Source organism: Andrena cerasifolii, chromosome 4 (assembly GCF_050908995.1).
Source record: "Andrena cerasifolii isolate SP2316 chromosome 4, iyAndCera1_principal, whole genome shotgun sequence".
Classification (NCBI taxonomy): Eukaryota; Metazoa; Arthropoda; class Insecta; order Hymenoptera; family Andrenidae; genus Andrena; species Andrena cerasifolii.
This window is the reverse complement of record NC_135121.1, coordinates 2,479,769-2,494,454: the sequence shown is the minus strand read 5'-3', so window position 1 is coordinate 2,494,454 and position 14,686 is coordinate 2,479,769. Positions and strand designations below refer to the sequence as shown.

The following is a 14,686-nucleotide window of genomic DNA, read 5'->3' as shown; positions in this document are numbered from 1 at the left end:
GTAGACGTCCGCCGTGGAACAATTTCGACCGCCAATGGACTGGACATAAGCCCCTATAATTCTGTTATTTGCCATACTTTTTAATAAAAATAATTTTTTTATTTACCTTAATCTGACAATCAACAGACGCGGTCGTGTCTGGAAGTTAATTCCCCTTACCCCTCTACACGTCTCTATACACGAATGCCAGCGAAATGGGTACGACCCCGCAGCTATTTTGGCCTTATTATCTTATCTTAGACATAGTTCCGGTGTTTTAACATGATCCAGCGAATAATTTTTTTTTAACCCATTCGTCGTTTTACTTAATGTTTCAAGCTGTTTTTCTAAAAGATAAAATAATTATTCTGAATTAATAGTTATCAAAATGATAATTTTTTTTACGAGACAGTCAGACGTCACGTAGCGCTAGTACTTGACGCCAGTAGATGTCGCCATTCTCGTTTTAATTCTCCACTTGACGCCGGTAGATGTCGCCCCTCGAAAGCAGAATTAACAGACGAAAACCTTTTTCCAGAAATCTTATAATGTCACTCCTCTGTCCTACCCCCCTCAAATACATGAAAAAGTCGAGGACAAAAAAAGTATTATTTGTACTTCTACGTTAGATTTGTCTGTATTTAAGAAAAAAGTGATGAAATCCCCCACCCCCCATAAACATGACTCATGTATGAAAGAAGCTAATTCCTTTTAATTCTCGAAAAAATTAAAAAAAGTTCATATGCAAAGATTGTGAAATCAACTTTGCTAATTCCAATTGTATACAAATCAATTCAGTGCTCAGATTTTCAGCTTCGTTTTTAAGTAATTAGTGGGCCACTGTATAAGACAAAAATCCGCATCTGTCTTAATCCACTACTGACTTTGATTCGTTTAAATTAGTCTCTACCAAGTTTATATTATCTCCGATCGTAAAATGATCTTCATACGGCCCGCTAATTACTTAAAACCGAAGCTGAAAATCTCAGCACTGAATTGATTTGTATACAATTGGAATTAGCAAAGTTGAATTCACAGTCTTTGCATCTGATCTTTTTTTAATTTTTTCGAGAATCAAAGGGAAGTAGCTTCTTTCATACACGAGCCATGTTTATGGGGGGTGGGGGCTACAATATTCTGAAAGTTTCAGGAAGATCGATTAAATACTTTCTGTAAAAAAAAATCCCGAAAATGTCTTGATTTTTAGCTAGTTAACCAAGCTCTGCCTTTAATTACCGGAAAATTAAGTTTTTGTCAGCCGTCACACTGAGAAGACCCCTTAAGTAGTGTAATATTTAACGTATAGTCAAATTCTGCTGACCCCAATAACGTCTTCATGAAACGGTCGTGGCTGCGCGTCAACCGCGTGAAATTAGGACATTCTACGCCGGGGATTTTGCAGTAGAGTGGACAGAATAGAATGAACCGATTATACTGTCAGACTTCCTTAATGTGTTTCATCTTAGATTTTCATTTTACTTTCTGAGGTGTTCATCTGCTAAGGGACATTATGCGTATACAATGGTCCAATATAGGTACGGAAGTTGCGTGACTAATCTATTGTATCCCAAAATTCCCACATATTTTGTGTAATGTATAAAATAAATATGTATACACTATACCGACGCGCGTTACGAAAAGTTAGCACGTTTCATTTTTCTTACAAAATAGAGTACGTTTCAGTTGTCCACGTAAAGAAGCCCATTGCATCGTTTCTAACGAATATTAGCACGTTTGATCTTCCGCTGCGAAAACTAACATATTAGGCCGCGTATTTTGCGGCGAAAATTATTTCGCCACGAAGAATAGCACATTTTGTATTATACGGCAGAAACTATCACGCTTCGACGCGTGATCAGTTAAAATTGTTGAAGTGCATTTTGCATCGAAGAACTGTTGAAATTATTATTTAATAAATAATAACTCCACCTAATCTCAAATAGGAAACACATGTGAAAATTTTAATCTACATAATTTAATGTTTGGCAAATCGCTGAAACGTGTTAGTTTTCGTAGCGAAAGACGAATCATGCTATATTTCGTAGCTAAACATCCAAATGTGCTACTTTTCGTTGCTACAAATGGAACATGCTACTTTTTGTGGCAAACCGCTCAAACGCGAGAATTTTCGCAATGAAGGCAAACATGCTGTTTTTCATAAGACAAATGACACATGCTGCTTTTCGTAACGCACGTCGATATATTAAATTGACAACCGTGTTCTAATATTATTGCTATGTAATATCAATAATTCCTTTTCCTTTTAGAACGAAAATTCAAGACGGTGTATAATAGAATGATACGCGGAAAAAATATTTGTGATATACTAATGCGTTAAAATTTTTAGTCGATCATAAACACAAACGAAACATTGCAATCATTATCATTATTAATTTATGATTATCGTTGTTACATATAAATACCTCTACTCCTACACAGGCTAGTTTTAATGCGATACCCAAAAAGTTTTAAATGGATATTTTGCAATTAAATAATGTAACGGAAAACGTTCTGTATAAGTACGTACATTATTGGAATGATGAAAAACAGAGATTCATACTTTCATATTGAAATAATTAACACGCTGACGTACATACGCTGAACTTTCGCAAGTTATAAAATCGCAGAATCGAATCCCACATTTCTTTAGTGACAATTATCAGCGATATTCTCGATATTAGTACTTACCCAACACGTACAATTTGAAAATAGCAACTCGCACACGTGTCACAGGGAATCTGCTGAGACTTGTCGAATATTATAGTAGCACTCACTCACCTTCTCGGAGGTCGGTGAAGTTCTGAGAGAAGCCGACTCTTGGTAGGTTTCTCGATTCGCTTATGGAAGCCTCAACGAAACTCGACAATCTAATTTGTTGGTAATTTACCTGCCGATAACTTCAATCATTGTTGTCATAGTACATTTTTTGAGCGAATAAACGCATTAACCTTAGTCTGACCTCACTGAATCCGTCCGAATTACCACAGCAAGTGAATCAGTACCGATAGAAACGAAATTGATACACATATGAATTTAAGAGGCTGTATTTTAGAAATTATTTACAATGTATATGAAATTATCTACGGAAAGATTGAAATATTTAGCACACATAGATATATACATATACCACATGGCCATTTCAATATTACATGCATATACATACAATATACACACAGGTGTATCTACACCGCGCGCCGTGAACCAAATCGCCGATTTAGCTGGACAAAATTTGAAATGAAGAATTTTCTTATAAGTACTTGATGATATTCTTATAAAAATGAATTGATTTTATCAGTCATAAATTATGTTTTAGTCATTTATAACTTTTACAACACAGTGAAGTACATGAAAGAATTTAATAAATTCAATTTACTCATTAAATGATAAATACGATATACTCGTACCTGTGTAAATTTTGATGTTACTGGATATTAAGGAAATGCTCAGGTGCGAAATGAAACTCGTGGTTCGGCCATGTTGCCCGGAAGAAACTCATGTATTTTATATCCCCATAAAAATAAATCGCAAAAAGGTAGAAGATAATAATAAGTACAAAATAAAAAAAAGATGTGAAATCAAAATGAGCTGCAAGTACATAAAGGTGCTTTCACTCAAATACTTGGCGTGGGGTGGCAAGGTATTCTCAGATCATCATTAATACCCATACCTGCCCCCTCGCAGGCGTTCAGATAATTTGTCAATTTAAAACTCTGAAAATATATGAGTACACTATCATTATTTTGCGTTTTTAAATAATTCTAAGATCATTCATCGACACCAATACCTTGCCTTCGAGAGGCGTACAGCTAATAATTTAACAATTTAAATAAAACTTTGAGATGTTGCGAACACTTTCATTAGTTTCCGGTTTTTAAATAATTCTTATTCATCGACACCTTGATCTTGCCTGGCCACGCCAAGTATTTGACTGAAAACACCTTTATGTACTTGCAGCTCATTTTAATTTCACATTTTTTTTTTTATTTTGTAATTATTATTATCTTCTATTTTTTGTGATTTATTTGATTTCATGTACTTGGCGTAATTTTTTTACTTTTTTGAAGTTTTTTATGGGGACCTCACTTCTTTTTACAAAGATAATTTGCATAGGAAATGACTTCAGATAATTTTTAATATTATAACTTACAAATTGTCACGAGACATAATTAAGGATAAATTCTACGTAAGTTTAACAACTGCGAAAAGAAACCATATGCACCGCAATGCCGATCTATATGTATTATATGTATAGTACTTTGTGTACAATACATGGTGCGCGAAGCAGCTTATAGCGCTGAACGTATTTAACATTGAAGTGTAATAACAACCACAATTAACACCTTTCGAAGAAAAATATGTATGCATTTTTAGCAATTCATGGCCAAGCTTGTTTTTCTACTAGCAAATCATCAATGGATACCCACGTTTTGCCCTTACCTCTTACCATACTCGTGCAATGATCATCGGCAATATTTTTACCGTGGCGGAAAATCGCTGCGTTAAGTTTATAACAGTGATCTACCATTTGTATTTTAGTAGTAGGTATTGTTTTCATGTCGAAATTTTCCACTTTCGTTGTTCCACTACTATCGTGATCGAACAAATGTAATTTTGCAATAAGAATTTGTTTGGAAGCAGTTATATTGACTTTCTTCATTATGTTTGAATTTGAATTATCACAATTATTGCAAGGACCTTTCAGATTTTTCCATCCTGTGAAATTGTGTTTTATTATGTCTTGAAATTCAAATGATTTTTTTTAACATCTTGGGCAGTGCAAGATGTACCGCACAATTTGTACTGATAGTAGTACTTGTGTAATTACACGCTAAACATGTTAATACTTTTGTTATTTCGTGTTGTACTGCACTCTGAATAAGAATCTCATGATCACAAAGAGAGGTAATAAACTCAGCTGCATCATGTAACTGATTGTAAGCGTATTTTTCTCCTGCAAATTGCCGTAATGATATTATGTTTGGATTTTGATCCGATTTATATTGGTCCATAAAGACTTTTATAATATGATCAGCTTTTTTAGTCGAAAATAAGTTTTCTCTTATGGGTCAACAATATAACATGCATTGGATTGTGGCATTCGCACAACAAGACACACCATATAACCACAACCTACAATCGTCCGAAAATGCATACATTGACTCCATCATGCTTTTATTGTGGCTCGTATATTCAGTTTTGCTATGAATCCACGTTGGCAGTCCTCCCGAGTAGGCGCCATCTCATATCTACTACCTCAACTAAATTTGTCACGTGACTTGCTATTTATTATCGCCAATATGGCGGAACTCTGATTTGGGAATGTAGTCACGATTTTTCGTTTTTCGTTCGTATATGAGCAGATTTTGGCCTGGGAGTGGTCTCATTCGAAAGAAGAAGATTCAATGCGGAGCGCTCTGCTCACCGTTTGAGTCGCAAAACTGTTTTAGTGACCTAAAAATGCTTGGATTCTGCGGGTATATTTTGTCGACTTTTGCTTTACTTTGGACACTGATATTATTACATATCAACACAATCTCGTTGAACCATGAGCAGAGCGCTCCGCATTGAACCTTCCTCTTTCGAATGAGACCTCGCCCAGCCCCAAATCTGCTCATATAAGGACGAAAAACGAAAAATCCCGAACTCATGTTTCGGGCCAGATTGTGTCGGTATACAGCGCGCTGCATTACCCGTGTCTACCCCCTTAATGTTAGCACAGACGAGGTATAGAATAGACCTATCAAGCAATGTATTTTTGTGTCGCCGGTTTAGGGGGTCCTAGGACCCCCTTGCCATTTTAGTGTCGCATGCAACGTTACCGGTGAAGTCTCAAAACAGATTGTAACGCTACGCATGGTAGGAACTAGAATTAAGCACGAGTAAAACTAGTTTATGTTTTGAGAGTCAATGCCCGCGATTTACAAATGTTTCTGTTAGAGTAACAATTTAAAAATCGTCTTATGAACTTATTTCGTTCAACGGAAGAGAACGGAGGAAGAAAATAAAACGATATCACATTCGTCTTTTAACCTTGCTGTCCTATTCCGGTTTATTTAACGCATAACAAATTTATTTAACATACAAATTTATATAAACAACAACATTATTTGTGGAAGACATGCTTTCATGATGTAACGTGGAATACCTCGCAAAGGAATTGTAACTTTGTATATTTCAATAAAATGCTGAAGCAGAGAGGACTTTAAAAATTGTGAAAAACTCAACAGTTCCAGTATCTCGCTGAAATATTCCAACTTGCACTTATTCTTCCATCTTAACACTACATTCGTATTCTGGGGTTCGGTAGGAACAATCGAACAACATTTTAAGTTACATATTTTATTCTTACATTCTACCATAGTATTGCAAGTTAAAGAAATTCTTATATACGACTAGAATATTTGACAATCGCAGCCATCGGCTCGGTTCTCACCGATTACCAGGTCTCACCGCGAGGAGGTTGCTGCGCTTGGAGACCCGTAGAGAGATAGATGGAATCAAAGTTCCATCGATCTCCCTGTACATGAAGCCTACTAAACCAAAGAGATGGATGGAAACAAAGTTCCATCGATCCCTTCGGTTTAGATATAGAATCTAGGGAACTGCCAAGCAATCACTCGATTAAAAGAAATTCAGGAAAGAAGCCGTCTAACACGGAGATTGGGTAATCGAACCGGGTGACTTACGCAGGCAGTGTACCAAAATGTGCACCCCTACGCCCGAAACTTTTCCCTTTGGACAAGAACACCAAGGGATGAAACTGATCCACCCATACCGATTCCATGCTCAGTCACTTGCTTCCGCAAACGGAAGCAGCGGTAACCTCCTCATCACAGATGAGGAGCCAATAAACGAACAACAAAGTTAATGATTTAGTGACTGCTTGGCAATTTTACATGGGACCTTAAATACTTCATACTATAATAAATTAGCCTAGGCTTCCTTAGATGTCTTCTTTCACTGTCACTTTGCACGATCACTTTTCACTATCACTTTTCACTAGTTTCTTTTTAAATATATCGTGTTATTAACTCCATTCCCCGAGTAACGGTGAATCTGAAAAGCTGAAACAATCAACTACTATATGTTAGTAACGGTGTGGTCGGCCTGGATAGAAATTAAGGAAAAGCTTATTGAGTTGGAGACGATCGAGATAATTTCGACCAACAGCAGAGCACGCACGAGCATGCAAAACCACCGCAGAGATAAGTACTTGAAGGAAAGAGCAGAGAATGTAGACCCATCGATGAGATGCATGACAGAGTGACAGAAGTCACAAAAAACCATCGAAGACATAGACGAGATGAAATGAATCAGGGAAAACCATCGAAGACATCGACGAGATGATATGAATCAGAGAAAACCATCGAAGACATCGACGAGATGAAATGAATCAGAGAAAACCATCGAAGACATCGACGAGATGAAATAAATCAGGAAAAACCATCGAAGACATGAAATGAATCAGGAAAAACCATCGAAGACATCGACGAGATGAAATGAATCAGAGAAAACCATCGAAGAAATTCACGAAAATGAAATAAATCATTTAAACCCATCGAAGAAATGCATCAAATAAAATAAATCATGCAAACCCATCGAAGAAACACACAAAATAGAACGACTCGCGCAAAATTCTCGAAAGTATGCATGGAAATAGGACAGATGATGGAAAACGACCGAAGAAATCAGATTTGACATTCGCAAAACAATAAAATTTTAAATGACTTACCGAACCCCAAAATTTCATCAGCACCAAGCGAATAAACGAACCCAGGCCAGAGGGACGAGAGGCTGGCGGAAGAACCAGGGTTGAAATCCTGACCAGGTCCCCAGCAAGTTCAGCAGTTCCGAATGGTCCAGGTGGCTCGGCAGCTCCGGGGGGAGGAAGAACCAGGTCCCCAGGAAGTCCAGTGGATCCAGGTGGCTCGGCAGCTCCAGGGGGAGGGGAAGAAGAACCAGGGTTGAACCCCTGACCAGGTCCCCAGGAAGTCCAGTGGATCCAGGTGGCTCGGCAGCTCCAGGGTTCCCGGAGGTCCTTCAAGCCCGGAGGACCGACGACGACTGAGTACATGAAGATCTGTGAGCTCCTTATGTAGATTTCGAGGAATGATGTCCCCCGATCAAAACAAGGTCGACGGTTAGTTACAATTGCGAAATCCAGCGAATTCTTCGGCAAAAATGGATTTTCGGCTAAAATATCCATTCCAGTGGCTATTGCTGTGACAAATAATGTTAACAACATTTACACTAACCGCCCAGTATAAATTATTATTAACTATAATCGATAGAACTCGAGATATCAAGCAATTTGTAACATTTGGCCTTGGATTTGCAAATGATTTTCTGCGCCGACTGAATTCTCTTTTATTCTCAATGTTTAATCGTTCGATACATTAATGTTAATGCTTATACATATCACGTAGTATTATTTATAATGTATAAATACGTTTTAGTTGAACTTAGTGTAAGTGAATAGTTGCAGGAATATTTGGAGAAATATGAGTGAGATACTTGTTTCTCCCCCTTAGTTACTAACATCGGCGAAGTATAGGCTAAAACGATAGACCTATCACCTTATGGGAATTCGCGTTCACATCACTAACACGTAGAGGCACGGTACTCTATGAAACACTTTTTGGCAGGCACAGGCACTGACTCTACAATCGCGTTGCACACGATTACAAAATCATTTTCTGTTTTTAAACATCCTTCAGTTTCTGACAAAGTCTTCTAAGTAACGGGTATATCTGAATGGAATGCTGTTAAATTAAAAGGCCTCCCACATGGTCCAGTAATCGATGAAATTGATGCGCGAATTGAGAAAGCACGAGATAATATGCACTATGCCATGCACACACTTCACTGAACCGATGAATTTCTCAGGACTAGACAAACTTTTATTTCACAATGCGGGTTTCAAAAGTAACTCGATTTGCAGTTGCATCCATGCACCACAAGACACTCATGCATCATGCAACATTCTGCGAGACTTTTAAAATTAGATTTTACTGTAAATTTCAGTGTTGGCGGTAAACTAATATTAGGGGCAAACGGAATCCAATTATTATTACTTCACTGGAATGATTAAACAGTGCATTAGAAACTTGTGGGAATATCAGTAACAGCGTGAATTTTTAATACTTTTTTCGGCGCACGATACGTGAAAGGGTTCGCAAGGGTACGCAAAGTGCTAATAAACAATGTCATCTTGCAATTTATAGCTTGCACGGGCTTTGAAGAAATGCCATTTCTGAACGCCATGGTGTCTTGATCCACGAAATGGATTTTCGGAGAGAAATCCGCGTGAGTCGTTGACCAACCGAGCCAAAGCATACCGTAACAAAAGCCTACCCTCTTATGTCAAACTCTCTCTCTAAACAAGTCACACGTATACAAGTACGCACACACCTTTCAGCATCTCAACACATTTCAGAGTAGTTGCTGAGTTGGACGCTGTTCATGAACAGAGGTCGCTAAATTCAGTCCTGAAATTATGGGTCGGTAACACAGATTGGGTGGCGACACGAAGTCCCATAAGGTGATGGGTCTATTCTATACCTCGTCTGTGATGTTAGAAAGAGAGAAGGTGTCCCCAATGTATATCTTTCTCTTTCTACCGCCGTCTACATTTTCGCCCATTGCATGTTTCCTCCATGTTTATATGCTCTAAGTTCCCAGTTAAATGTTGTTCTTGTTTATTTAAATATTTTCTAATAAACACTAAATCTACCACGAGCAAAGTGCTTTAGCACGTCACGGGCAGCAACCCTGCTCCATACGAAATTCACCGAGCGGCCACCCAACAACGTAGTTACACATTGCATCACTTGACAATTTAAATTTGGCGCGTCTAAACCTTTACAATGTGGAGTCATTTAACCTAAAACTATGTTCACGTGATAGCGTAACAGGTGAATTTTATAGTTGAAATCTGTATTGAAAATTAATTTCGCATCACTTTAGTCTTGCACTAAAAATACAGCACATTTGCTTACTTAAAAACTAACTATGAGTGTTATAAGTGACTGAAATTTATACTGTAACAGACACTATTTTTTCAGCGTACATAACCTGAATTTGTTTCCCTTCTTTAGGAACTATTCCGAAAGAATCACCACGTATCAAATATTAAAAAATGAACAAATACGTGGATCTTGCAAAAGTGGGTACTAACTACGCTAATCGTATGAATCGTTTGAGTAATCGAATTTTTGGTGAAGTAACTAGAACAACAAATCAAAAATCCATGAAAGTTGTGAAATTGTTTAGTGAAAAGCCGATAGAGAAACGACCAGAAATCGTGAATTATTACCCACGACATATTCAAACTGATTTATTAATGAAGCACCTTAGACTTTATGGTCTGTTTAGAGATGAACATCAAGATTTTAAAGAAGAATATGAACGATTAAGAGAACTCCGTGGTAAAAAGAAATGGGTTCCACCAGTCTGTAAAAGTAAAAGCAAATAATATGTTTAAATTAAACTTATTACACTACATTGTATGCTTTATTTTATATGATATATGTATATATTCAAGAATAAAATATTACATATAGATAGTAATATAAAAGGTATACCATAATATAAGATAGAAAAAGCATAGACTTTTAGAGTACATAATAGTAATATTAGAATAGGAAGTAGTTATGTCTTCAAAATTAAATGGTAATAAAAGTTCAAAATCATCTAATTCCATTTGATTTTTTCTGCGTTCCATAGTTATTTTATCAAAGTTGTTGTTACACAATAAGGATTTATTTAAATTTTCAAACTGTTCATGTCTGTTAAAATTTTGTACCATTTGATTCTGATTTTGACAACCTCTAAAATTTCCAATCTCTTTGTATCTGTAAATACTATTACTTGATTCTTTCATTATATCTGTATAAGTCCCATGGTGACCATGAGAAGTAGAAATATTTGTATCAGTGATATGATCAACAACTGGTAACTGTAATTTGTTCCACAACTGTGATGTGTTCATATTTTCCATAGATCTTGCTCGATATCTTTCTGCAGCTGTAAATATATTTTGTAACAGCTTCTTTGTATCATTGAACCAATAATTTATTTCTAATAGACCTGTGTCATTCTGTGCACTATCGTATGTAGTAACATTATCTTCTAACTTGAAGTGCTGTTGATTTGATTTATTATTGGTGTCCCATTCTTTTTTTTCTTTGTCATTAAATATTATATTATATATCCATATCCTTAAACAAATATTACGTGATTGAATTACATTTTAAATATATATAGTCGGGGACAAAAGTAAGTGGACAGCTAGTGGATATGGTTATCATTGAAGTTTAGTCAAACTAGTACTATTGTTATAAACTTACATTTATGTATTATATATGCTTATGGTACATACATTATTTAGTCAATAATTGAAATTAATATTTACATTTCTGTAGAAGTAAATTGTGTATACTGAATAGGTCAGCAAATTGCAGAGGGACAAAAGTAAGTGGACACGTAATAAAATACATAATAAATAAAATACATAATAAAATTAATACTTGGTATTGCCACTTTTTGCTTGAATTGTTGCTTCCAAACGTCGTAGAGTACTGTTGATTAAATTTTCAATATATTCTTTACTAATATTTTGGAATGCTGACTGTAAACTTTTGAAAAAATCGATCGTATTATTTCGCTTATCCAATGGAACTTTCGCGTGCAGTAAACACCATAAGTTCGCTATAGGATTCAATTCGGTGCTCTGTTTCGATTATTCCAGCAATTTAATAATAGAATCTTCAAAATTTTTCTCACTTTTCGTGACAGTGTGTTTGGGAACATTGTCCTGTTGTGAAACAAATTCTTCGTCGGGACCCATTTTCAGCACTGCCCCTTCTAAATTTTCATTTAGTATATCAAAAGGCTGTACTTCCGAATGGCCCCAGTGGCCGATCGACACAAGATTTGTGGGGAGGGTGTTTGGACCCTAAATCTAAAATTGTTGTTTTGGGAATTTATTAGTTTACGAGATATTAATAAAAAACTTTTAGTATTTAGTCTCCACGAAGAATTTGATTTCCAACAGGACAATGATCCAAAACGCACTGCCACGAAAAGTGGCAAATTTTTGAAGATTTCAATATTAAATTGCTTGAATAACCGACACAGAACCCCGACTTGAATCCTATAGTGAACTTATGGTGTTTACTGCACGCGAAAGTTCCATTGGATAAGCGAAATAACACGATCGATTTTTTCAAAAGTTTACAGTCAGCATTCCAAAATATTAGTAAAGAATATATTGAAAATTTAATAAACAGTAATCTACGACGTTTGGAAGCAACAATTCAAGCAAAAAGCGGCAATACCAAGTATTCATTTTATTATGTATTTTATTTATTACGTATTTTATTATGTGTCCACTTACTTTTGTCCCTCTGCAATTTGCTGACCTATTCAGTATACACAATTTACTTCTACAGAAATGTAAATATTAATTTCAATTATTGACTAAATAATGTATGTACCATAAACATATATAATACACTAGCAAATATACCCGCGCTTCGCTTCGGGCGTAAGAGATATTAAGGACTCTATGAAAACACATTTCACCCTTTCTCACCACTCCCTTAGGGGTTGATTAGGGCAAAATTCTGAAATTAATTTTTATGAATTTGTGTGGATAACCTTTGTATTTAAAAACCGAGTTGATATCTAATCGGGCCTAAGATATATTGAGAAGTCCGTGAAAACATAGTTTACTCCTTTCCACCCTCTTAAGGGTTGATTACGGCAAAATCCTGAAATTGGTTTTTAGGCATTTGTGTGGGGAACCTTTGTAAGTAGAACCAAGTTGATATATAATCGGACCTAACAGATATTAAGGAATCCGAGAAAATACATTTCACCCCTTTGGGGACGGAATTTTCAAAAATCCTTCCTTAGTGGGCGCCTACGTCATGAAATTTCACGTTCCTAGATTAAACACTTTGAGCTGGGCGTTGATGAGTCAGTCAGTCAGTCAGGACTTCTTCTTTTATATACATGTATAGGCAAACGATGTGGTCCTCAAGCATCCCCACTGTGCGGAAAACCGTCACACAGATCTCCTACGCCGCAGCCCGATGGACACGATGTAAAATAAGATCTATCTGCTCCGCTTCACTATTTCGCTTATTACTCAGTCCCATTTAGTAATATCGAGATGATATTATAGCCTAAAACCTTCCCCGAGAATTGTACTACGCGTTAAAAAAAGCCGCATCGAAATTGATCTATTAGTTCCTAAGTTATAAGGGAACAGGAAAACAGACGTTTTCATTTATATATGTAGAGATAAATGTAAGTTTATAACAATGGTACTACTTTGATTAAATTTCATTGATAACCATTTCCACTAGCTGTCCCCTTACTTTTGTCCCTAACTGTAAATATGAAATCTTACAAAGAAAAAGGCTTTATAAAATTTAATACAATAAGAAATGTATTTGCAAATGCATTGGCTTAATAGCTATAGCTTTGTAAGTTTCTTTTGAAAATTATACCTAAATGTATGAAGATCAACGTATGTTGGTAGATCTCCACATTCCAAAGAAAAGTTTGTCCAGGACGCAATTCCAAGCAAAGCTATTTGGTCATACTTATCTTCACATATCAGTGGCGAGCCAGGATTGCCAGCACAAGCTTTCATTTCATTTTTAAATTTAACCATTGCACAAAATAAATTTGTGTAATTTTCGTTCGTCTTAATCATGTGTGCGCATAGTTTCCAGGAATTAAAAATTACTTCATTGTATTGAATCGGTTTAGCCAAAACTTTTGAAGTTGGTGAAACGTAGCTTTGCCAACCAAATATTAGACATGATTTGCAATTATCGTCATAGCTGACAGGAACAATATTCGGTAAGATTATTTTAATATTGCATACAGCAAATGGCTCCACAAGTTTTAAAAGAGCTATGTTAGAATCTCGATCAGGAAACACAGAGTAAGCTTCATATTGAGGATATATGTAAGTAGCTTTTACAGACACTGTTTGCGTAGATCCAGTTCCATTTAAGCCAGCCGCAAACAAAATAATCGACTACGAAAATAAAAATGAAATATTAAATACATGTTTTTTAATATTAGAAGTGAAAGCATGACATACATTTCTTTTATCTTGTACACATTGTGCCGCGGTTAAAACCCAGTCGGATGAAAGAAGTACGCCGCCGCATGGTGCTATTGTTTGAAACTGTATTAACCAAGGAAACTGACCATCATATGCCCTTTTTCCTCTAAGCAGCATACTTTTATATTCCTTCAGATTTATTAACAGTAACAAGAACAGAATACATATGGACATATTTGCTATAGGGTAAGTATAATAAATATTATAGGCGTTTATTGTAGTTGCATGACTATCTTCAAGTTATTGGGCTGTATGCATAAAAGCAAGTATAAGCTTTTACTAGTGATTTTTCAGCAAATACTCAGTGCCGTATGCAATAAAGGATGAAGTATTTATTAGAAATAGTTTTTACTAATTTTTCAGTAAATACGTAAAACACGTATGCATAACACATAGTACTTACTGAAAACTGCAAGTAAATGTTAGTGTTTACAAAAGTCGAAGAAACCATATCCGAGAGTACCGTACCATGTTTAGATTCGAAGAACATCATGTGAACTACCTGGCGGATACATTTTTCGATATCGTGAACGAAATCAGAGGTGACGGTCTTTCACGGAA

At 36.0% G+C, this 14,686-nt stretch overlaps 3 protein-coding genes across 5 annotated transcripts in view; 1 reads left to right on the top strand and 2 right to left on the bottom strand.

Annotated features, from left to right (window-relative positions):
• The window catches only part of Ggamma30a (guanine nucleotide-binding protein subunit gamma-e), a 78,355-nt gene extending 75,571 nt beyond the window's left edge, over window positions 1-2,784 (bottom strand). For 2 of the 3 annotated variants that reach the window (XM_076810451.1, XM_076810453.1), the window contains exon 1: window positions 2,668-2,784. The gene's annotated coding sequence lies outside the window, so the exon portion shown is untranslated. The remainder of the gene's footprint in view (window positions 1-2,667) is intronic. The other variant, XM_076810452.1, reaches the window with a different exon arrangement.
• Window positions 2,785-9,782: 6,998 nt separating this feature from the next.
• On the top strand, window positions 9,783-10,482 carry Mrps33 (mitochondrial ribosomal protein S33). The gene is made up of 2 exons (XM_076809926.1): window positions 9,783-9,893; window positions 10,077-10,482. The coding sequence occupies exon 2, from the start codon at window positions 10,118-10,120 to the stop codon at window positions 10,451-10,453; it is 336 nt and encodes a 111-aa protein (XP_076666041.1). The 5' UTR covers window positions 9,783-9,893; window positions 10,077-10,117; the 3' UTR covers window positions 10,454-10,482.
• Window positions 10,483-10,667: 185 nt separating this feature from the next.
• LOC143367931 (kallikrein 1-related peptidase b22) lies at window positions 10,668-14,613 on the bottom strand. The gene is made up of 4 exons (XM_076810199.1): window positions 14,102-14,613; window positions 13,497-14,035; window positions 10,784-11,198; window positions 10,668-10,691 (listed from the first exon to the last, which is right to left on the bottom strand). Exons 1-4 carry the CDS (start codon window positions 14,297-14,299, stop codon window positions 10,668-10,670), a joined length of 1,176 nt encoding a protein of 391 aa, XP_076666314.1. The 5' UTR covers window positions 14,300-14,613.
• Between the last annotated feature and the right edge of the window lie 73 nt (window positions 14,614-14,686).

Bases quoted from the DNA above. Each gene is read 5' to 3' on its own strand.
- Mrps33 (XM_076809926.1), top strand. From the start codon at position 10,118: ATGAACAAATACGTGGATCTTGCAAAAGTGGGTACTAACTACGCTAAT.
- LOC143367931 (XM_076810199.1), bottom strand. From the start codon at position 14,299: ATGTCCATATGTATTCTGTTCTTGTTACTGTTAATAAATCTGAAGGAA. The intron at 14,036-14,101 runs GTATGTCATGCT...TTATTTTCGTAG, and splicing joins GTGTACAAGATAAAAGAAAT to TCGATTATTTTGTTTGCGGC. The intron at 11,199-13,496 runs GTATAATTTTCA...TATTTGTTTAAG, and splicing joins GTTGATCTTCATACATTTAG to GATATGGATATATAATATAA.